The sequence below is a fragment of the Amblyomma americanum genome, chromosome 11 (genome assembly GCF_052857255.1).
Source record: "Amblyomma americanum isolate KBUSLIRL-KWMA chromosome 11, ASM5285725v1, whole genome shotgun sequence".
Classification (NCBI taxonomy): Eukaryota; Metazoa; Arthropoda; class Arachnida; order Ixodida; family Ixodidae; genus Amblyomma; species Amblyomma americanum.
The window spans coordinates 101,383,617-101,407,686 of NC_135507.1; the positions used below are offsets into that span (position 1 = coordinate 101,383,617).

A 24,070-nucleotide genomic window follows, 5' to 3' on the forward strand; every position below is an offset into this window, starting at 1 on the left:
AAGAAAGTGGCGCTTTGTCTTAAAGAAGCCTTGCCAAGAGCATGAGCACTTACATGGAAGGATTTTGTTAAACTAAGGAACAGACAGAGTCACTAGCAAGAGGCAAAATTATCCAAAAACGGAAAGCATTATGTACCCCATCCCAAATTACATTTGGCTAAAGTAGCAATTATCTCGGGACTTAATGCGTCATTTTCGATCATGCAGCATAGCTCTGCGTCTGAGTGCAACTTGATGCAAACCTGCACACTTGTGAGCAGCAGAAAAGGAGCGAGAAAACGCATTTCAAACCGCATTTCTTCTCACCCTACAACGAGGTAGGCGCCATTAACTATTTAGAGAGTAATGTGCTTCGCAAAAAACACCTTGAACAATAAATAGCGTAAGTAGCGTTCTCGGGCGTAGCGTAGTTGGAAATAACGGTAGCCGGGGTGGAATCCTCTGCCTCTGCTGGCATGCGTACCTGCACCCCCCCTCCACCCTTATAAAAATAAAAAAACAACGGTTCTCGAAGCGTAGATTCTCGAACGCTTACCTTGTGTGGCATGGTTCCTTGTGTCTTGTGTGACCTCGGACGACTCGTGCTCCTTCAGAGAGTTCCAGGATTGCGGGGTAGACTACACGGGGACGAGGGAAAGGAGGAAGAAGAACAGAGCCAAGAGCCACGTTGAGTTAGAACCGTCTAGGTCAGGCACGATCGCTAAAAGCGCGAATCACGGGTCAGTATTAACGAGCCGAGAAACTTGTGGAGTTGCCGAAGAACGCGAGCTTCAAATACAAGCGTACATACTCACCCTACCTATTGCCGCAGTGCTGGCGTTTAAACAGTACAAAGACTTGGAAATATTTTGGAGCATAGCAGCAAACAGGTTGGAGCAAAAGCAGTCCACGGTATTTGCACAGCACGGAATATGGTATAGAGGCCATCTCGGTATGTCATATCACGTGTTCCGCGCAGTGAAAGCGTAAACGAGACACAGAGATAAAGGCTCACAACATTTCTGGCTCCCTTCCCGAAGTTCCTACTGTAGCGTCAGTCCTGTACGCGTCCACTATTGGTGTCACAGTTTCTCACGTTCAAGTATGCCTGATCAACTGGTCCTTCAGAAAAGCTTATTCACAACGGGTGTCGACTAATAAACAGCTCACGGCCACCTAGACAGCAGGTGAATGGGGCAGTCTCAGGTTGCAACAAGCGACGATGCCCATCTCACAGCAAAGGTCCATCTCACAGCAATTCCTTCAAACCGATCCCCCTTACAGAAAGTTCTTTAGACAGTATATAGGCTGTCCATAGACTTCTGTCTGCAAAGTCTATAAACTCTATATAGAAAAACCCTACAGAACAGTCTATAGGCAAAACAAATCCTATAGACAGTCTACAGACAATCCATAGATTTATGGCCATACACTTTTAGTAGACTTTAGAATACTTTAGTCCGTAGACAGTCTATAGACTACGAATAGACAAAAATAAATATCTATAGGAAGGCAACAGACTATAATGAGTGTATAGACTGTCTATAGCACATATTTGTAAGGTCCCGCGCCAGCGCGTCAACGCCTTGCACCGTTGAGCGGCGGTTAAGAGGCGCGGGCGTCGGCCGACCGTCGACCCACATCCCGACACTAGGCAGCTGGAGAGGCAGAAACAGCGGAGCGGCCCGTCCGAGAGCCTCGAGTCGGCGGCCATTTCGAAACCGGCGTCCGAGTCTGTTTCGTCACGGCTACAAAAGAGCGCACGCGACTCACGTCTCCGTATACGAGGTGCGCATGTCGCAAGCCTAATCCAATTTTCGGACAAAGCCCGGCTCTCCGCGGGGACGTACTACGGCCGTCCTCTATTTAGCTGAGACCGCAACCCCCCTTCACAGGAGTTTCAGGCTTTCTGGACCGCAGGACCCCCCTCCGCGAAAGTCGATCGGTGTCGCTGATGAGTTGCTTTGTTTCGTGCGTCGCAATTCGCATCTGCCCTCCTTCGTTTTCTATTTTGAGCCGGCGTCGCTCCTGCCTCCTCGCTATATCTTCAAAATAGGGCAGATTCTCGAACACGAACAACGGCCCGCCAACAACGGTGCTTGCGAAAGGACCTCATTCAGAGCCCCACATATATCCCGACATGGCCGCAACATGGGATCTGTCCATCCGTCGTGCTCTCGCAATACCGGGGCCGAACAAGCGACGTGGAGACATGCTGCGCGGCAGAAATGTTTCGCCAACAACCCGCTGTGTTCTGCGCAGAGGAGGCCAAATTTCCAGCGACCTGCTCAAAAACATTGCAGCCAACGAGCTGAAACCTTGCGCAGCATCTCGTCACAGAAATGAGGTTCCTGAAATTCTAGGCTGCTTTTTTCACAAGACCGTTAGACAAGTTATGCGCTCGGCAATGTTTCATGAGTAATCATACTTAGGTATGCGGAAGATTAACGCGAATGTCAGCTCTCAACGACAACTAGTGTAGAAGGGATTTACTATAAAAAAAAAAAAAACAAATGGTCTCAACAGATCACTTGCGAAACGGTTGAAGCGAAAACAGCCACAGTTACAGTTACAACTAGCAATGCAACGTTGTGGCTGCACTTGATAGCTAGCGACCGAGTCCTTGGTTTGAAGCAAAACAGAAAAGAGATGAGCACATCTTCACAGTGATCAGGAAATCGAATTGTGGAGGGCGCCCTCATAAGTTACAGCGAAAAATGCCGCGTTCCAGTGGTCCTGTCGAATATAGAAATGGTGTCATTAATTGCAAAGTATCACTCAAACCTGCCGGAACAATCTAAGACGTAAACGGAGTAGTGTCGAGGGACTTTTCGCGCAAATATTGAGCAGAGAGAGGTAAAATGCCTCAAAAGGGACGAAAGGAAGCAAATGACTGCAAGGTGCAATTAGGCCACTCGATTACACGAGCACAATTTTCGCTTAGAAACTTAAGAGTGGTTATGACAAAAATTAAATCGCCTAGCGCAATGTTATAAAATAAAATGCCGTTAACACCGCCCGACACGCGGGAAAAAAAAAAAAAAGAAACACACCATGGGACAAACTAGTCGCCACGTGATGAAAGAAATGTTAGTCATAAAAGGAAGAGCCATTTCCTCCCCGTATCCAATGACGAGAACAAAAAGACACCGCCCCATCGCGAACCAAACAAATATCTTCGGCTCCACTTTTACAGCACCGACCACGATTCTCCTCCCCGTTTACCCCCCCCCCCCCCCCCCCACCCCTCCCCCGCGTTTTCGGCCACCGCTGAATCTTGCAAATCGTATCGCCGCCATATGCAATGTCTCCCCTGTCGCCCGGGCTCGTAGTGAGTTCGCAATTTCGCACGATAGCACGGGGAAGGAGGGGGCCCCGCAAAAGACATCAGGAAGGAAAATATGGCATGAAGCGAACTTGCTAACGCAATAGACCCGACTCTTCGCCGCGCAGTTATACGGTTTGAGTTTGGAGTTAAGGCCCAGAGACGAGGAGGAGGAGGCCTCCTTAGAATCGCGTTTTTGTGTATTTTCTTGCTCGCTCTCCCTTATTTTACTCAGCTCCGGCAAGGAGCGGACGTCCTGAGAGCCATTTTCTCGCCCAAAGCCATTCCGCGGGAGAGCAGACGCTCCATATTTTACAGACGACCCTCGCGTGGCTCGCCGCCGGGCCCGAACGGTCGGCGCGTCGCCCGCAATCCGGGGCCCCGATTGGTCCCCGGGGGGCGCGGCCGGCGGTGAAAGCCCTTCTCCACGGCACAAAGGGCGTTCATTGGCGCAACCGGCGCTCGCAGCGCCGCCTCTCGCGTGCGCGGTGCAAACCAAGTTATAGCAGACGCCATGCCGAAGCGGCGGCAGACGGAATATCCGGCACCCCGTGTAACTGCGCCACATTTTCCGTCAGAGTCTGTTCCGTTCTGTTTTGTTGCGGCGTAGTAACACTGCGGGTGTTTCTTTTTGTCCGCTAGCGCTTGTTTAGGCGGGCAGCGGGCGTGAAGTCTGCCGCCCGTCCGGACACGTCGGCTCGGAAGGAAGTGCACTCACTATCTGGCGGCTTTAATTGTTCTAGAGTTCGTGCCCGGACTCCGGCACAAGGCTGCTTGTGCGGAGCTGCAACTTTGAGCTCTGAAACTTCTGGCAGCGCTCTCCACCTCCGAGTTAAAATGATCGGTCAAAAACAGCTCCATTAGTAATGAGGGAAACCGAGCAGCAAAACAAGGCGTCTTTTGTTAGCGCACAAACGTCGACACGCTCAGAAAGAGCCAAATAATCAATTTTTACTGAGAAACAATAATTGAACGGAAATGTCCTATAACTTCAAATTCCATAGGAATAAACGTCTCTTTTGTAGCTGAACAAACGCCAAAAGAGCGAAAAAGGGGCCAAGATGCGGATTTTGCTACAGCAAACCCTCGTTCATTCGACCGCCGTTGATTAGGGAATAGGGATGACTCGGATACCCCGTCCGGCACTTTCCAATGCACGTGCTATTCTATAGCGTGGAATTCTCGTTAATGCCGAGAAATTTCGCCACGCTTCGGTTAATTCGGAGAGACGATGGAGGGTGGTGGGGTGCATGGTGCTAAGTAGTCTGAAATGAGTGGCGCTGTTATCTAATCGAAATGCAAAGGCTTCGTATTCGTCGTGGAGAAGGTACAATGGGATCCTTTTTGTTTTATGCTGCGCTCCGCCATTTCGTTCTTTGGTTTCTTTGCGTGGGCATAGCGAACCGGGTTGTCAGCGTTCTTCCCGTAATCCTGGGGCCTGTAACAGTTTCACACTACGTCGTCTTTTTTTTTTTTTTCGGGTTGTGTGTGCTCTGGTGGGGAGGCTATTAATTCCCTGAGTGTCCTAGAGGACATACGTTCTGTTTCAACCGACAGCGTCCATGCAGTGCGCAATTTGCCATTAAAGGAAAGGTTGTTCCCGAGGAAATTTCTCGCACGAAACAATGGACGATTAAAGGAATAAAGGCAGGCTGATGAGGAACCCGTTATTTTTTTTTTATCAGTGCCTTCGACAGTTCGGCATTCGGCTAAATCGGGCAATATATATCCGATACTTAGAAATCCGAATTAAGGAGGTGTTACCGTACACTGAGCTAAAATGCCAACCCCAAGGAAAAAAGAGCAACACGAACTTGATGTCCTGCTATTGCAACCGACTACTGTACACCACTGCTCTTCTTTCTCCCGTCGTCTATCTCGCCCTCCTTTTGATTTCTTCCGGCGTAGTAGTAATATCAGATGGAGGCGGGACGACGGCCGGAAGTGATCAGAAGACGGTGCTGACCGGAAACGGGAAGCTAACAGAAGCAAGTCCACTACTGGAAGTGCCTCAAAGGTGAGTGTCTCTAACGACCTTTTTTTTTTTCTGCTCGCTTTCAAGCGCCAGTAATGAGAACAGCTGCCCAATTGTCAATATATATCGCCTTCGCCGAGCTCGACAATAACAAGCACGTCACATGTGGCCGATTAGAGCGGGAAATTCGAAATAAAGGCAACAGATCGAAAATCCGCTTGTCGTCTGAGCACCAATGAAATTTATACTCTCATGTTCTTCCGACAGACACACTCATTTTCTTCCCGCAGTAAAATGTGCCGATTTCTAAAAAAACAATAAAAAACAGGGGACACTAAAATACGTTGCAGACAATCACCCGAGTTTTGTTTCGGGAGCTATGGGTATATTGCAAACCCCAGGGTATGACGTATGTGGACTGTCATATGGCTCCTTACAGGTTTATTTTTCAAGAAGAGTGCGGTGAGGGGCTAGTTGGTACGACATTACGGAAACAATGAATAACTGCGCAAAAAGGACGGGACAAGAGAGGAGAATCACCCGAGACAAGCGTGTGATTCTTCTCTCTTGTCCCGTCCTTTTTGCGCACTTATTCATTGTTTCCATTATTTTTCGAACTAAAAAATACTATATGCCCGCCGCAGTGTCTCAGTTGTTATGGTGCTCGGCTGCTGACCCGAAAGATGCGGGTTCGATCCCGATCGCATTTGAATGGACACGAATTGCTAAGGCCCATGTACTGTGCGATGTCAGTTCACGTTAAATCACGTGATCGAAATTACCGCAGCCCTCCACAACGGCGTCCCCATAGCTTGAGTCACTTCGAAACGTTAAACCCCATAAACAAAAGCCAAGCAAACAAAAAAAATGATAAGTGCAACCCCCCTTTTTCAGGGCGTTCTTATCCTACAGCATGATGGAGAGCTTTCCATCGAAATTTGCAGTATTGCCTTACTGATTCTTACTATAGTCAGCACATTTACACATACGCAGTTTCCAATCAAAGGTGATGGTGACTGCGTGATGGCAGAAGCAATGAACTAAAACCGAATGCATTCCTGATGGTAAAGTTATTTTTCTAACTTTTTTAAAGAAACACCAGTATTATTGTAGTAAGTATACTCGAGACGCGGCACATTCCTTCAAATAAATGCACTTCGCAGCCTCTGTTTAGTGTGCTAGTCACTAGTGCAATGGCTAAGGCCCTTAACTTTCTGTGACAGAAATTTTTAATTGCCACGAACAGGGGACAAAGAATCGGCGAGACATCAAATCGTGCTTCAGAATGCTACTCCAATTACATCCGGAATCAAGATATGAACATATGTGAACTACTTTTTTTTTTCCTTTTTGAGAGCTTTTCAAGGTAGCTCAAGCGACCTTCGCCACAGGGCTTAAAAGCCGCAAAAAGAAGCCACCTTTTTAGTGAATTCTGGGCAAAGAGCGCTGCGTGCAAGTGCAAAGGAGAAGGTGGCAACGCAGGTCGCTTAAGTAGACAGGGGACTGAAGGAGTTTAGTGAAATAGGCAAAGCTAAAACGGGCAAACGGGCGCAGGACTGGGCAGCTCGAAAAACTGAATAGTGGTGGTAAGGCGATTGCTACTCCGTAGGATGCAGCATGCATTACAATATCAAGGGCTTGGCTTCACACCATTGTGGCACATGCATCTGATGCGCTGCCTCTGAAATAGCGTCTACGTATCCGTTGCTTCCGTAATTTATCATTCCTTTATGCGTTTCTCAAGGGGAGGGGACTTGGTTATGGTTGTCCTGAACAGTTTGCAATTGCAATATAATTGTAACAATAAGAATAATTTTAAAATGCTCCTGAGTTCTCATCCTTGCTGGTCACGTTATACACCCGCAGATATGATAAAGTTGTAATTTTCCCATCATACAGTCGCTCCTACTTATGTCAGTATACCCAATAGCATCAAAAACGACAAAATGACTTCTAATGCACAGTTCTGCGGAAAATGCATAAATCCGCGATTTTACACAGTCTAAGCAATGACAGTGCAACTCTGTAGCATAATCTCTCCTTACATAAAAAATACCATTGAAAATGGTAAGATTTGAAAAAAATAAAATAATATAAATGCCTTTAAAAAAACCTACAATGTATAGGACTAGATAAATTGCATGCACAGATGTTTGGAACATCGTGAAACTACACATTCCGCACTTAGGTTTCACCTCAAAGTGACACTTCATCGTCTCTTGCGCAAAACTGTTTATAAATATAAAACTAAAACACCTCAGTAGAACTAGAATACAAATATTTTGTGCCAACTAGGAAGACATGCACCATTGCATTTCATCTCCCGTAAAAACACACCTCTAATGATTACTGCAGATTTTTAAAGCAGTTGCAAAAGGCCTGTAGAGCCGTAGAACTGAATACAATTTGCGGTATACAGTCCATGGTCTTTACCTGTTTAAAAGTTAAAATTTGGGCCCTTAAGCACTACCGTCAGGTGTTTACTGTACAATACCAATAGCATGAAATAGCCAGCACTATTCTATGTACTGGGAGCACACAATTCTTTCAATAAAAAACAAACAAGTAAGTCAGACCAAGTTAATTCAGCACTCCACAAAGTAGCAATCAGCAGCAACACAGCAGTAACACGCAGCCACAATAACAAAGAATGCACACAAAAAGCAATTAAAAAGAAAGTGAAGAGAAAGCAAGAACAAGAAGCAAGGACAGGGGTGGTCAACTTTTTTGTGCTCGCAGATATATGTTAGCTAGTCCCTATCACAGCTTCAAATTGAATGTAAGGCACACGCATTGCGTGTTCAACAAGAAAATGTACATTGATTTATAGTTTGCTCAGATTTTTGCGGAACTGTTTTGAACTAACACTTCAACAAATAGTTACAAACAATGCCACAAGTTTCTAGCCTCGCAACCTGGCCATCTGAAAGCTTTTATAGCTGTGCTTAAGGAAATTTATGCCCCTCGCAATTAATTAGCAGTCGGGATACCGTGCCCAAGACACAATCAAAATCCATCACCCACCATTCACTGAATACTTCAGTGCCATATATCTATCTGGCTTTGCAATATAATGAACTACTATCCGAATGCATATAACTTGACTGAACCATTGAATCTCGTGAATTTCTGTAAACTCTTCTTTAATTAATTTGAGCATTGTGCTACTTGCAGTTCAATAAACACTCTGGGAAGCAATAATGTTCTGCTGCCATGTTAACGCGCACTATAAACATGAATGAATTTTCATACAGGGCACCTCGGACATTGCAGTTCTGAAGCTGTACAATCAAACTTCACGGCACCATATTCTAACTTGCAAAACTTTGAGTATCCATATCTTCTTTAATTTTGGTATGGCTGTGCAGCTGGCTTTCAGTTTAACAGTAACAAAACATATTGGCTAGTGCTCTTGCCTCACTTTGTCTCAGGAAGACATCAAAGGAAATTTTCTGATGAAAGTCCAATAAGAATTTCAGCCAGAAAACGCTAATGCATCTGTAGAAGAAGAAAATGTTTGCCTAACATCGATTTGCACCAAAAAAAAAAACAGTACAAAACATTGAATAATTTCCCGGATTATAACATTGGCAATGGCGAAACAGAACTCAGGCTAACATTGCTGGTCTTTATTAAAAGTGGTCTTTATTAAAATTATCGTGAAATAAATGCATTTAGGACCTTTAGCCTGCTTAAATATGCTTCACTTCAATAAAAAGAAAGCTTTGTTAATGTCACCAAACTTACCATTAAGTAAGTATAAGAACATTTTCACAGAGTTGTCTGCAGTTCATTCAAGTCGTATTTTGCTGTAACTAATTCCTATATAACCAAGCCATGAGAATGCATTCAAACACTGTAGGCTAGATCCGATTACTAAAACAAGGATATAAGCTTTCCAGTGGAGGCAAGGCTGGTTATGTCATACCTTGATAAAGCTTTACCAGTCAGGATGTGATTAGGCCCTGGGCACACACTGTAGTGTAATTCAATATATGTGTGCTGAACACTGTCTTGAAGGCTGATAAACATGAAAGCTGTTAATAAAAATGGTACTTGATAATATTTCCAAAACAGTCTGTTTATGCTACATTGGAGCTTCATGCATTCACTTATTTCTACTGTTGTTTATCAGCGGAGCAGTCCTCTGCCACTAAACAATGAAGAGAAAACTGCTAGCTGTTTCACCTGTCCTGTCGCCATCTCCAGTATGTTTCAGTTAAACAAGTTAGCATAGCTCTGGAATTTCGAAAATAATTATGAATAGTTTACTCAGGGCTGTATAACTCGTTAAACTGAGCAAACGAAAAAGAAGACTGCACCTGGCATTGACAATTCCTTATATCCATGTTATGGTGCCACGATTATGTCATTTCTTCACTGCTTCCCATTGGCAGACAGCATGCGTGGATTAATGTCCCGAAGTGACACATGGGCTATGAGGGGTGCAACAGCGGAGGCCTGCAGCTTAATCTGCACCTACTAGGGTTCCTAATATGTGCTCACTGCTCAGCACACAGTTGTTTTTACATTTCGCTTCCATCGAAATGCAGCCGAAATTCGATACCGCGACCTTGGACACAGCGGCACAACGCCAAAGCCACTGAGCCACCGCAGCGGCTCAGCGTGCCGTCTACCGGACTACACACTACTGGGGTACCGACCAAAGCGCAGATCGTCTTGAGAGCGCCAGATGGCGCCTTGGCACACGGCAGCTGTGCGCGCCCCTGCTGCATCAGGTCCAGTCAGCACGTGCGCACTGGCGGTGGGCGGCTGCCGGTACTCCGGCAGCGGTAACGGCAGCACGGTATGCTAAATGTTTCTAATGGCTCGCGTAGCGTACGCGTCGTCCGTACGCGTACGCATGCAAGCTGTTCACGCCACCCTTTCGAAGATATGAGTTCACTGTGATGGAGCGACCAGTGCGTGCTCCACTGGCACTCAAGGCGCTAGCGCAGGGCTCTGTTCGAACCACCACCAACCCCTGACTAGCTGAAGTCTCCTCAAAAGAAGCGCTTCACTGCCTCGCCTGTACGAACCTAGCCCTCAACCTCTCGGTTCGCCTCCGTCGGCGCCCGCACTCCGACCCTCGCACTTCGCTGCCAGCCCCCGCAGCGCCACCCAGTGGCGGCGCCCAGAGCTTGGCTCAGCAGCGCCCTTCGCTGTAGGCAAACGAGTGACGGCTGCAACACGCGGCTTCTCCGCGGAATGCCTCCCATAATGACCTTACTCTCTAAAGAAAAAAAGAGAAAAATTCGCGGTGCCTCAGTTCTGCTACGCTTAGTATACGGAGCTAAAGCTGCCGCAACGAGCAAGGCTTCCCTTCTTCCATGGCTTGCAGCTGACGGCCGAGCGCATCTCCTCCCGTATTAATTCGACCCCACGCGCATGCGCAGTAAGGCGCACAGCTAGTCGTGGCTTCAACGCGCAGCAAGGAAGGAGGTGAGGCGGCGCAGCGATGACGTCACGCGAGCCTGTGGCGAAATTCGCGCTTGCGCAGTAGGAGGAGCAGATGGCCAAGACGGGCGAAATCGCTCCGGCTAGCGTAGAGTAGCTTTCGCTACAAATTTCATCGCACGGTTACCACTGTGTAATGCGAGGTTCGGTCACAGCTGTTCAGTCACAACCTCACCTCGGGCGGCGCGTTTCGCAGCAGCCGCCGCAGACGGACCATGCTACACTCATTCCTCCATTTTTGCCTTACTCTTCCTTCCCCTCCCGCGTTAACCACTCCTCGGACGATACTCATGACAGCCACTCTCCCGCTGCACATTCCCCGTTCTCGCCCTACCCTCCTTCTTCCGAGGCAACCACCCTACAGTTACGCATTTCTGCGCTGTCGCCGTACCCTCCTCCTTTCACGGCAACCACACTACAGGCAGTCCCCGTGGCCACCTCTCCCAGATTGCAGATTACTCCGCCCTCACCCCACCCTCATCCTCCCGTCGTAACCACCCTCCGGTTGCGCATTCCTCACTTTCGCCATACTCTCCTCTTGCCGCGGTAACCCTCCTCCTCCTTCCACGGTAACCACCCTCCGAGTGCCTAACGTGCCAACCACCCACTGGTTATGCACTACTACTCCCACTACCACCTCAGCAACGACGAGACAACAAGGGAAAGGGTCTTTAACAGCTGTCGCCCTAAAACTGAGTGACGGGGCATGATGGCCAAGCAAAGCATCTCCTGTATCAAAGCTAAACATCACAGCTGCCAATCTCGAAGTCTTCTCCTCCTAATCTCGCGTTGGGCACAGGGGAAGTAGAGACAGAAGAGGGCAGATGAAAGAAGGCGACTAGCAACTGAGAAGGGAGGAACAAGTGTAACCAAGGAACAAGCGTAATACCTGGCGACAAAGAAGTAGAAGTGGGGGAGTGGTTACGCACACTATAGGGCACCAGCATGCCGTTGGCGTGCATGAAGAGGCCCGGGTGGGGCCCCCCCGCCGCGGCCGGGTCCTGGCCGCCCGGGCCGGGGCCGCCGCCTGCCCCGGCCGGGCTGGCCCCACCCAGCCGGGAGTTCGGCAGCCGGCCCCACGGCACTCGTCGGCCCAGGGCACGCTTCACCTGCGAACAAGTCGCCGAGAAAAGTGCAGGAAAATGGGCTATAAAACGCTGGGGAGACTGCAGTCATTGAACAAGAAGCCAGTGGCACAACATTTGGTATCACTAAACTCGATCTAAGAGAAAGTATGTGTGTAAGTGTGTGTGTCTTCCTTTCTTGGTCCCGTCCGCTGCGCTTTTTCCATGAAAAGAATGTACCAACTAGGCGGGCTTACTCCTTTGTTGGCTTTGAGCAACGATTACAGCACATGCATGTGGCTCGCACCGATGTCATAGCAACGGCCACGTTATATGTCCTAGGACCATAGTGAAAACTGTGCCCGTGTCTTATCTGCTTATCATCACTTTCTCTCATGAGCACTGTGGCCCGTATGGCACATGCAACCGATTTATATGCAAAAAAGATGCCCAGAGGTGTGCAAAATGAGCCAACTGTAAAGAAGATATTCCGAAAATCTGCCGACCTCGATGGCTAGAGCACCTACAGACATTAAACACACATAAACATAAGCATTTCTGTATTTCAGGCTGGGAATGGATAACATATGCAATGTCAGCTAAGACACAGTGATCTGAGCCACCTGCAGCTGCAGTGCACTTCTGCTCAGAGAGATCTAGCCATAGCACGACAGTGCAGCTGCATGGGCGACAACGCACCTTGTCGTTCCTGAGGCAGCAGAAGACGAGCACGGTGAGGCCCAGAAGGATGTTGAGGACGGAGAACAGGCTTGTGTGCACCAGCGAGCCTCGCGACACGTGCAGTTGGGCGAACGAGCTGGCCAGGCACAGGGCCACCAGCACGAGCAACGAGTGCGCGCTCAGAGACCTGCACAGCAAAGCGACGCCGAGAGCACGGCAGAGTAAGTCTCCATGCGCCGCCCACTGGTCGCGCCTGTGGTAGCTGACGACAAAGCCGACCACGTGACTAACGTGTTTGGTTTGGTTTATGGGGTTCTAACGCCCCAAGCGACTCAGGCTACGAGGGACGCCGTAGTGAAGGGCTCCGGAAATTTTGACCACCTGGGTTTCTTTAACGTTCCCTGACATCGCACAGTACACGGGCCTCTTGGAAATTCGCCCCCATCGAAATGGGACCGCCGCGGCCGGGGTCGAACCCGTGTCTTTCGGGCCAGCAGCCGAACGCCATAGCCACTGAGCTACCGCGGCGGCAGTGTGGGCACTACAATAGCAGTACACATAAGCGGAAAGCAGGCTCCTCCAGGCAAAGGAACAGAACCTCGTATGAATGACTGGCAGTTGTGTAGGAGCGTTATGGAATGCTCTATTTGCACCAAACCTGACCAGACCTGTCTTGTCGGAGCAAGGACTACGAGGTCTGCTTCCGAAAACTACGAAGGTATTTATCTCCATTCGGCACCGCGAACGAGAAAGAATATGAGAACGTAATAAGGAAGGCTTGTAAAAGTCTCGTTCGAAAGAACCCGCAAATTACCGTATTTGCTCCAACGTAACGCCAGTTTTCTTTTTCTTTTTTTACGGAAACTATAAGTGAAAAAGCGCCTGCCGCGTTACAATCAATATGTACGTTAAAATCAAATATTACGCGTAGACAAAAGAACACTACGCCTAGTTTACCCGCATACTGGCCGATGCGTAGTACAGGTCGGCCCTCAACTTTAGGAAACGAAAAAAAAAGTTTGAATGCTGTAATGTTCCACTAACAGAAGCTCTGTTTCATAAATAACAATCAACACATACCGGAGCAGCGGCCGAGCAGTCAGAAATTCCTCGCCGGAGACAGCGTACTCGCGTCGTGCAGCGCGAGGATTCGACGCATCGTCCAAAGGAAACGCGATTTAATACGCGCGAGTTTAATTCATCGTAAAGGCCTTCGTTTTTTTCGATAAAAGTTCGGCAGACTCCCTCAACGTTCGCAGCGCCGCCGTCGCCGCACGCTAATGGCAGCAATTCGCTTCGGTTCCTCGGAAAGCTTGACGATGCTGTTGCACGCGAAAAGGTCCTGTCGCTACTTGCCTGCTTATCGCTATGTGACGCACTTTTCAGCGACATCGATCACGCGAAATTTTCCGACGGCCCCTCGCAGTACAACGACTCGCTTAAATGTCACCGAGAACAGCCACCCACGTTCGGGAGGACTAAGTCGCCGCTCGGTATGGCGACTGCACACTAAACAAATTCTCACCCTTAAGGGTGCAAATCAGCTGTCCCCAGACGAACACCCTTTTGGGTGCTAAAAAGGGTGCAGAGATCAGAACCCTTCAGGAAGGGTTCACAGCATGAAAGTTTAGAGGGCGCGCATCAGTCCAAGGCTTTTGCTTCATGGGTGGATCAATGTGGAGCACCCTTCCAACATGCATTCGTAGGGGTGTTATAGAAAAATAGTACCCTTTAATGAGGGTGCAACCATTACATCCTCTAAAGTGTCAATAAGTGCACCTTTCCTTAAGGGTGCTGATCTCTGCACCCTTTTTTTAGCACCGAACAATTGGAATTTACACTCTTGAGGGCGCGAAATTGTTTAGCGTGTGGGCGAAGTTTCGTTTTTACGGCGACGCGCACGGTCGACGCGGTGACTGCGCGTACTTCGTGTCATCGTCCTTAACCGCACAACTCTCAGATAAGGTTCTTGCCAACTGCGCATTCTATACATGGGCATCACATGACTTATCTCCGATATCAATAACGTTGTCGCCGCGTGCTCCCGCTTTCCCCTCCCACGCCGCTCGTCTGCTCACGACGGGCAGCTTCCTGCTTCATCGCTTCTCCCCGTTTGCCCCCTAAGAGTGCGCGCTTCCTTTCTCGCTAACTGGAAGTATGATGCCGTGCTCTGCGCTGCAACACGGACCCCGATTCGCAGCCGCAGTGTGCCTACAAGCTACCTCCAGCAAAGCTCCCCGAAAGGTTCTATCAAATCATGATATTTCCTTCTAAAATGCCTCAAGATCCAGGGAAGAAAGCATAACGGCAAAGCAATACATTCAAATCGACTGACCACCAGGTGACACATTTCCCAGGCCAAAAACAAAACGAAACGAGGCCACCGTCTAATGGCCTTGCACGTTGTGGGGTTGAAATAGGGCGGATTAATACGCTTTGCCCGCTTAATGGCGGCTGGCACAGTTCAAAACCGCCCGGAGCCCACCCCGTGATCGCGTACGCTACCGAGCACAAGCCGACCACGGCGGGCCTTGCTCTGAGAGAACAAAGGAACGACAATCTGGCTGACACGAACGGGCGTTTATTGCTACAGCAACAGTAACGCCAGCTAGCAACAAAACACGCTAATGAATCAAGGTCATCCGACTGACCAGCAAGGTTGCGAGCGAACGTTCGCCCACGCTGGGGCAGGGGATACTCCGATGCCGGACGGGACGAGATGTGGGAGAACTTTCTCCCCGCCACTTCCTCGCCCCGCTGGCAAAGGCAAAGTCACTAGAGTAGTTCCTTTATTACGGCGTTGGCTAGTTCCGAAGTGCCCACATCTACGCGTGATCGATGCGAAACCAGCTAGGCTTAGCGACGATCAGGGCAGCCGGGAAGCAGCGCAGTTCGTCGACCGGCGCTCCCACAGGCGGCGTCGTTGCCGAAAGCTCGGCTCTTGCGCAGGCACGCTATCGTTGCTCGAATATGGCAGGCGGCCTTTCTGATAGCATGGCTGCTTTGTCTTTTCTGGTGCGAACGTGAAGTAGAGCGAGGCAGCTGATCCCGTCGGCCGCGGTCATAAAAATGAGCTTAAGATGGTTTCTGACGTAAATCATAAACGTTGGTATAGAGAAATGTGAAAAATATATCAATTTTGAGGATCGTTGATCAATACCGAGTTGCTGGTAGAAAAAACAATTGTGATACGCGCAAATTCCTTGCCAGAATCACCTCGCAGGTGCCGCTGGAGCGCCGTTGCAGTCCGGCTCGCCTGAAGCGGGCAGCTATCCGCTAGCTCCGCTGCCGGAGACGTCGCAGAAATTGACCATAACTTTAGTGTATCGCGAGATTATGCTGTTGAGAGCAAAGCGACATTAGGAGTGTACCTTCGCGGGCGACTTCCGAAGCGGCGTCCGCTGCGTCTTCGATGCGAAAGAAACTATAGGCCTAGCGTCGACAAGGGCAGCCAGGCTGCAGCGCAATTCGTCCGCCGGCGCGACCGCAGGCTTCGCCGTTGCCGAAAGCTCACTACTTGGGCAGGCATGCTTTGTCGCTGCTCGATTATATACCAGGCGGTCTTTCTGATAATATGGCTATTGTCTTTTCTGGTGCGAATTTCAACACCCAGCCAAGCAGCGGTCGGTCATGCTGCGCGGTGGCAAAGCGTACGCTTTGAGCTTGGGCCTAGGGGCGCACCGATGCTTGCCACTCCGAGTGTCCTTGCTTGCAGTGGGGCTGCAGTTCGCAAGCGGCGACCGGTGCAGTGCGCCGGCCAAGTTTTCGCGTATGTGTCGCCTGCTTTACTCCCGTCGCGAGTGTCACACTTCAAATGTGCACTTCTCAAGGAAGCAAATAGATCTGTCATCCGTGGCGTCGTGGGTGTGTGTAGTGGCAGGTTCTCAGTCTGGAGGTGCCAAATTCAAGTCTGCGTGTTCGAGCGCTTTTTTTTCCTACTTTAATTTTTTTAGCCTTAAATAAATTCTCCCTTGCTTACCTGCGAGCGACTGGATTTAATTTTCGTGCCATGCCTTTCTGACACAACAATCAGTGCCGCTCAGTACTGGGCGGCACTCAATCTAGGTTCATAATCACGATTGTTATGGAGTGTGCTCTACTATATGGGTATTTATTTAAAAGAGTTATGACAAAAGAACAGTGAGAACGAGAAAGGGCCAAGTCGGCGGGAGATCTCGCACGTCGTCTCGCTAGTGTGACGTGCGAGTTGGCGGACCACCGACCAACTACCGTCTTGTGGGAGACCTGGCGCCGACCTCGACACTCGGCCGACTGTTTTCGCCGGCGCAGTGTGACATAGAGCCAGACATCACAACGACACGGTTTTGGCACACTGTGGCGGCCGACTGTTGGCCTAGTGTGACAGTCCCTTGAACAACAGACGACACGCAAAGGAATCCGACGCGCACCGCAATCCAGGATGGCGAGAGCACGGCCGGTCTCGAGTGGAGCCCGCGCGCCCTCGAGACCGACCGCGGGCGACAGAGACCGTAGAGACGCTGTCCTGCAGACGCTACTGCTGGGGTGCGACAACCGGAAGTCTCAAACCGAACGTCACCGGATGACGTATTAATGGGCAGGCCCCAGTCCCTGAGCTGTTTTCTTTCTTTTTTTCTGGTGCCCAGCGTGTACGAGTTGAGTGGGGATAGTAGGAACGTAATGTTTAATCGTCTATATCTTCGTTGTTATTGACGCTAGCTCAAAAATTCTTGCGCTGGGGTGGCGAGTCATGGAATGCCTATCTCTCGTCTGCTTTACGTAACCTCAATTAGTTTATTGCGTAGTCCCTTTAAGAGAGTGTGTAGTCTTCCTTGCGCGCCCGCGCAGCAGTCACGCCGTCCGTGGCGATCGTGTCGCTGCGACGCCGGCGCCCTCCCTTGTTAGTTACGGTAACTAAATAGGGATAGTCACGGAGTGCACCCCTCCTCGAGGCGAGACTGCAGCAGGGTGCATCGCGGAAAAGCAAAGCAAAGGGGGCGTCGTGGGGGAAAGTCACCACAACGTATACTGGTCACGCACCTCGTGTTGGCTATCCTCTCCTGCTCCTTGCTTTTGAGGGTTGCGTGAAGCTCGACGTGCCGGTGGGCCTTGCAGAACACCATCGCCAAGAAGACCAGGCACAGCTGCGGAGAAGACGAATTGAGGAAGGGTCAACGCATGCTTACTCTTACTCCTTTGTGGACATTCAGTCCCACTTGCAAACTCCACATTGCACACAGCCGTAATGCTCACTTCGAAAGTGGGCGATCGCACTACAATGAGCACAATCCGTTCTCCGTACACGTGCGGTCGGCCAACGTACCAGCGCGCAGAAGGCGGCGGGGCCGACGAAAGTCCACAGCTGGTGTCCCTCCATGTCGATCCAGCACGCCTTGCGCGACAGCAGCGCCGCCGCGGAAGACGCTGCAGGAGCCAGCGGCGGCAAAGCCCCGTAGCTGGACGGGCTTATGCCGGCCGACACGCAGACGATCACCGCGGGTGCGCCGTACGCCAGCAGGTAGTACCTGCAATGACAGCGTCAGGCGACATCAGTCGGCCCCTACTCCTTGCGCTCCTGCACTTCAGTCGAATCACAGCGATCTTTTCGTGCACCACCTTCTGCCCACGAGCCTTAGATGCTCAGGCTGCGCGTGCAGTGGTAGGCGTCAACAATAACTAAGAAACAGTAAGGAAGGGAAAAGGAAGTAAACTTGCTAAGGGTGCAAGACTCAGAATATTTGAGCTTATCATCATGCAGGGGGGGGGGGGGGGGGCAAACTGAATTTTATTTGCTATCATTTCTACAATTTACCGTTCTGCGCAAAATAAAGAAACAAACATAGCACTAGCTAGCAAGCCAAGCGCCCCGTTGAGTTGCAAGGCCACGGCGTTATTTGGCCAGTTGCTTAAACAGTCTGCTCGTAAGAGGAATGTAAGGTCATTAAATACTGCACTGATCGATCGACGGGCGATCGGTAGATGGGTGAAATGTACTGGCATCCTTTTTGAATCGGGGGGATGGCGAGGGCCACCTAGCCGCGCGAATTCAAGTGGCGATCTTGTTTCTTTTTGGTACGCTTTCTAACTATACTCCTGTTATGGTGTTTTCCCGTTCTAATCCACTTTCTATGTTATAAAGTACATTATTCTGGCTTCTGTTATGATTTTTTCAATTTTGCATTCCGCTTTCTGGCCGCAAGGATTCCAGTCTTCCCCTACCCGTCCTACTGCTCGTGCGGTCGAGCATAATAATGCGCGCCATCTGGCGACACTGACCATCGTAGCCTGGAGGAAGGCGGCTCAGTGCCGAGCACGTCGAGCAGCACGGTGTAGAGCTGGAAGCCCTCGAGCAGCGTCCAGAAGTAGGCGGCCAGCCAGAAGTAGTGCAGGAAGCCCGCCAGCACGCCGCACACGACGCGCTGCGGGTGTCCGCCCAGGCCGCTGGCCAGCAGCGCCTCGGTCAGCAGCAGGCACAGGCACAGGTTCTTGTGGATGGTCACCCGCTCGCCCCTCAGGGACCTGCCGGGGCAAAAGGGGAGCCTCAGACGCGCCTTCCCTGCGCGATAGCCCCGCGCAGACGGAGCGGGCAAACGACTCTGCCCTGCCCCACATGTACAGGTAGCTTCAGTGTGAAAGGAGCACATTATCCCCACTCGACCAATGTTTACTACGTACACACGAGTCGAAAGGACACTTTTGTCCCTGTTCTAGGTAGTTTTCTTCTTGGTGGATAAAGCCCACGATACGTTTCTTATACATCGCTGCAGAAGTAACAAGAGCCGTCCTTTCTGGGTGCATACTGAGTGTTCCCGTTCCTATTACGGCTTACTGTACACGCAGAAAAAGCAAGACTGCTGGAGGGTTGGTGCATGTTCTTAACTTGCCTTTAACGTCCAGAACGTGCACATCCGCATCCTCTTTAAACTGTGCACAAAAGTAAATAGAGGCGTTACAAACCGGAACAGTACGTTTAGAGCACTAACCTGAAGGCCTGGAGAGTGAGGCCAGCGGCGATGAGGAGGATCATGCAGGTTGCGAAGGATGCGTAGACAAACAGCTGCAGCTTCTGCTCCGTGGATGTCAGCTGCAGGACGACACAAAGAAATGGCATGCACTACCTGACGGCAGACCAACAGCATGCCGCTACCACGATTAAGGCAGACCTAGTGCAAGGAAGAGCCTCGAGCGAGGCTGGCTAGGGAAAATACGCACTGGCGGAACACTTCGAGTTTAATTAGTCCGCGCTGCGACTCTGAAAGGGATGCCGGACTAAAATAGTCCTGCGAGTGGGGTCCCGTCGCTTCCTGCATTCTGCGACGTGGCCGGCATAACGCCGACTCAGGCGCGCGTTCCAGCACGGTGGCCACGTGATAAACTCGATGTTAGGCTGTGACACATCGTTGCTGTGCAGTCTTGAACATTACGACACTCGGAACGCTAAGGGATTTCGCAGGACGACATCGCTGCAGTTCTCGAAAACGAATTTCCGACATTCCCATGCGATCCGTCTCATCGCAGGATGGTAATAAAAATTGGAAGAGACACTTAGGCTCGGCCTTAAAGGGGCTCTGAAAGTGGCCCTAACAATGTTGCGGTATGCCTGTGATGTTAATGGACGCCGCTTCACGAATATCCTCCAGCAAGAATTTCTTTTCTGCGCTTTGTAGAAGCTCAGTTATTTGTAGTTGAAATTTGAATTCCATCGCTTTCGCGCCTTTTCCTCTCCTCTCGTCACTTTATGAACGCTGCAAGATCGACGTTCCTCCGCTGGCCCCACCGCCGGGGCGGAGCCATCTGACCCGCCAGAGCTAGCGCCGCTTATTGGCCGCGGCCATGGTAGCTGCCTGACGTCTGAAATAATCTAACCAATAGCCATCTCTGAAATGGTATACGCAGCAGCGATGCGACGGAGGAGGGTGCGAGCATGAAAAGTCTCCGGAAAGGGCTCGCCAACTTTAGCGCGTGATTGTGGGTTCCCTGCTGCGTGTATAAATGTATTATTTGACTCACGTGCTCACGAAAACACAATTCAGTGAATGAGCGAGTTGATGTGCTCTCCTCGGAGAGTGTCTCAGGGCCCCTTTAAGGCTATGACGCGATGGCGCATTGGGTTAATTCCCATATATGCAGAATTGGTCATTCTCTACTTGATCCGCCGCGGTGGCTCAGTGGTTATGGCGCTTGACTACTGATACGGAGTTCCCGGGCTCGAACCCGACCGCGGCGGCTGCGTTTTTATGGAGGTAAAACGCTAAGGCACCCGTGTGCTGTGCGATGTCAGCGCACGTTAAAGATCCCCAGGTGGTCGAAATTATTCCGGAGCCCTCCATTACGGCACCTATTTCTTCCTTTCTTCTTTCACTCCCTCCTTTATGCCTTCCCTTACGGCGCGGTTCAGGTGTCCAAAGATATATGAGACAGATACTGCGTCTTTTCCTTTCCCCAAAAACCAATTATTATATTATATACTCTACATTCATAGATCCCTGGGAGTCCTCGTACCCCTCCTGGCGCAGTGGTGCAGCGGTTAGGCGTTGACCCGCTGCCCTGCGATAGCAGGTGCTGCCAGCGGTGTGCCTTTTGCGACCCAGGTTGATCTTCCCGAACAACTAATCATTAATTTAACTTCCACCTACTACGGTGGGTAGTTCGCTCACTATCCGGTGGGCAGTATGTGATGACGCCGCAAGGTCACGTGACCTAGGTGGCCCACCTGCCTCCAGGGTTACTCTCCGAGGACGACCGGCCAGAGCCATGCCCGTGATTTTTTGCTCACAACACCGACGCTGGCAACGCCGACGTCGCATTTTCTGCTTAACGGGGCGTTTTAACGCTATCACGTTAATAATAAACTGGTTTGAGGAAAGAAAATCCGCAGTTACTGCCTCACTTCTCGTTGGACACCTAAACCGCGCCGAGAGGGAAGGGAGGAAGGTGGTATTCAAAGAACGAAGAGAGAACGGGAGGGGGGCTAGTGGAGGGCTCTGATATAATTTAAACCGCGCCGTAAGGGGAGGGTTAAAGGAGGGACTGAGAGAAGAAAGGAAGAAAGAGGTGCCGTAGTGGAGGGCTACGGAATAGTTTCGACCACCTGGGACCTTTAACGTGCACACACATCGCACAGCATAGGGCGCCTTTTGCGATTGGCCTCCATCGAAACGCGGACCGGATTTGATCAGGCGACCCCGTGCTCAATAGCACAACGTCGTAACCAGTTGGCCACTGAGGCGGGGTACCGAGATAATGCAATCTGAATCCTTTCCGGAGCCCTCCACTACGGCACCTCCTTCTTCCTTTCTTCTTTCACTCCCTCCCTTATTCCTTCCCTAACGGCGCGGTTCAGGTGTCCAACGATATATGAGACAGATACTGCGCCATTTCCTTTCCCCAAAAAACCAATTATTATTATTAATATCCTTCAGCAGTACGAGAAGTCGCGCGCCTAACTAGCGACAGTTACTCAAAGCAGTAACGCCCTGAATCGAAGACGCACTCAGCGCACATAGCTCAGAGAGAGATGTGCGAGTCGCCGACAGGCGCGAGTGCGCTCACCTCCGGCGCCCTGCGGTCCATGGCCAGCGCGAAGTTGGTCAGGTGGTTGCAGGCGCAGACGCTGTGCGTGTCGTTGGTCTCCTTGAGCCAGCAGCCCTCGGTGAGCCAGTCCCTGCGCGACAGACAGGGCCGGGATAGTAAGTGGCGTCGGTTGTGGAGAAAAGCACGAGGGCATATAACAAGGAAACCCCGTGAGGGACACTCACTCGTCGTCGAAGCTCCAGAACACGCATCTCGGGTTGGTCACGTTCTCCACCTGTGCCAGAAACGGAGAGAAAACAATGTACGAGAGCAGGAAAACACAAATAAAAACTCCGTCGGGATGCGCTGCGCACACCTTAATCCAGGACCTCACATCGATGAAAAACGAGACCGACGCTCACAAGCACGAAGCAAGCGTCTGCGTAGTCGTAGTCCGCCCACGTTTGGCCCCTGGAGTGAAGGGCAGCAGTCGAGCCAGTATACAAGCTGCTTTTAGAATCAGGCCTTAACGGAAGCACGTAGCCACGACCCCGAGGCAATGAACCAAAAATAAGCGCGCTCGTGTTTCACGAAAATAATTGTAGAAAAATAGAGAGGGTGAAGAATTAACCTTGGCCGAAGTGAACAGGCCGAACCGCGTTTCCTTCTAAACGCGACGAGCTGCTACCGCCCCGTGCTAGCTGTAGAGGGTGTTTCAACTAAGATTTACACAATTTTGAAAAATAGGCTTTTTCAGTTAGAAGAGCGCTTTTTTCGGCATAGCATTGCCACAGGTGTAGTACGTCGAAACGCAGCTAAGATCTGCTAAGTAACAGCCTGTTAAACCAATATTGAATAGTTAACGTTCTATTACTGCTAACCTCCTTAATTATTTACAGGCGTGTAGCCCACCGTAACCAACATCCGTATCAGTTTTTAGAATTTCGAAAACGTGGTTACCCTCGACGCTGTGGCCCAAAAAGCTTTAGCTGCATCGCGCCAAAATACATGCGCTTCTGAGAAGCTTGCAGGCGAAGCAACCTCTCCAGTGCACGTAACTCGTGGAAATAGCCAACATTTGTTGGGCCACAGAGCCGACAGCAATCCCATTTTCTATATTCTAAAAACTGATACGGGCGTTACTTACGGTTCACTACACGCCTCTCAATAATTAAGGATCCTAACAGTAATAGGTAAAAAGTTTTCAATATTAGTTAATCAACCTGCTAGTTAGCACGCCTTACCTGTATTTTGATGTACTGCATCGCTTAGAATGCTATGCCAAAAAAGCGATCTTCTAACTCAAAAAGCCTATATTTAAACACTGGGGTCTTAAGCAAAACACCCTGTATAACAACTTGGCCTGACCGATGGCCTGACCAAAGGGCGAAGGCCCAGTTGACGCACCTCTCGGTGCTGGAAAGTGATGAGCACCGGCTGGTGGAGCTTCATCAGGTGGCGGCTGTTCACCGAGGCGGCGATGACGCGCGAGTTGATGAGCCGCTCCGAGGAGGCCTCGCCGGACGCCGCCAGCCCCAGGAAGTCCTCGATGTTGCGGTACGCCATGAACACCAGCTTCACCACGCCTGCGAATTCACGGGCGAATAAGGCGAAAGATGCTGCGGGCGGTCGAATTAGGTGCACCCGGCCAAATCTTTCTCAGTTGCGTGATTTTTGCTTCCCTGGTTGCACCCTACCAAGGGCTTCTCCCGGCTAAACCGCTAGCACATTCATGCCGTAATCTGACGCGTGTGGTGCCATTTGGTGGTCCGTTTTTCTTTTTTTTTTCATATTGTGCTTGAGTTGAGTATTTTCGCCTGATTGGATCCGAATTATCAGAAATCCGCGTCGTCTGCAGCCACGAAGAGCCGAAACTAGCAGCACACGCAGCAATGGTTCCGGTTCATCTCGCTTCCTCCTGTGGGTAAACCACCTCTCTTCCCATGCTAGACAAGTCCTTTACCCAGAGTAAGCGCGATTGCGCCACCAGAATTATTGCTACCTATCCCCCCTTGTTTTGGCTCTTCGCAGACGATGAAGATTAATGTAATTTTGATATCATCACGCAATTATTCCACTCAAGCATGATATGAAAAA

The 24,070-nt window shown here is 50.3% G+C and overlaps 1 protein-coding gene across 6 annotated transcripts in view; it reads right to left on the reverse strand.

Annotated features, from left to right (window-relative positions):
• The window catches only part of LOC144111213 (latrophilin Cirl-like), a 378,723-nt gene that overhangs the window by 5,360 nt on the left and 349,293 nt on the right, over positions 1-24,070 (reverse strand). For 5 of the 6 annotated variants that reach the window (XM_077644425.1, XM_077644426.1, XM_077644424.1 and 2 more), the window contains 10 exons: positions 23,381-23,559; positions 22,219-22,268; positions 22,013-22,124; positions 19,444-19,544; positions 18,737-18,979; positions 17,784-17,985; positions 17,501-17,604; positions 12,500-12,668; positions 11,666-11,845; positions 536-617 (listed from right to left, as the gene is read on the reverse strand). In XM_077644425.1, coding sequence (XP_077500551.1) covers positions 536-617; positions 11,666-11,845; positions 12,500-12,668; positions 17,501-17,604; positions 17,784-17,985; positions 18,737-18,979; positions 19,444-19,544; positions 22,013-22,124; positions 22,219-22,268; positions 23,381-23,559 — 1,422 coding nt within the window. Of the gene's footprint in view, positions 1-535; positions 618-11,625; positions 11,846-12,499; positions 12,669-17,500; positions 17,605-17,783; positions 17,986-18,736; positions 18,980-19,443; positions 19,545-22,012; positions 22,125-22,218; positions 22,269-23,380; positions 23,560-24,070 lie in introns of all 6 variants that reach the window. The other variant, XM_077644428.1, reaches the window with a different exon arrangement.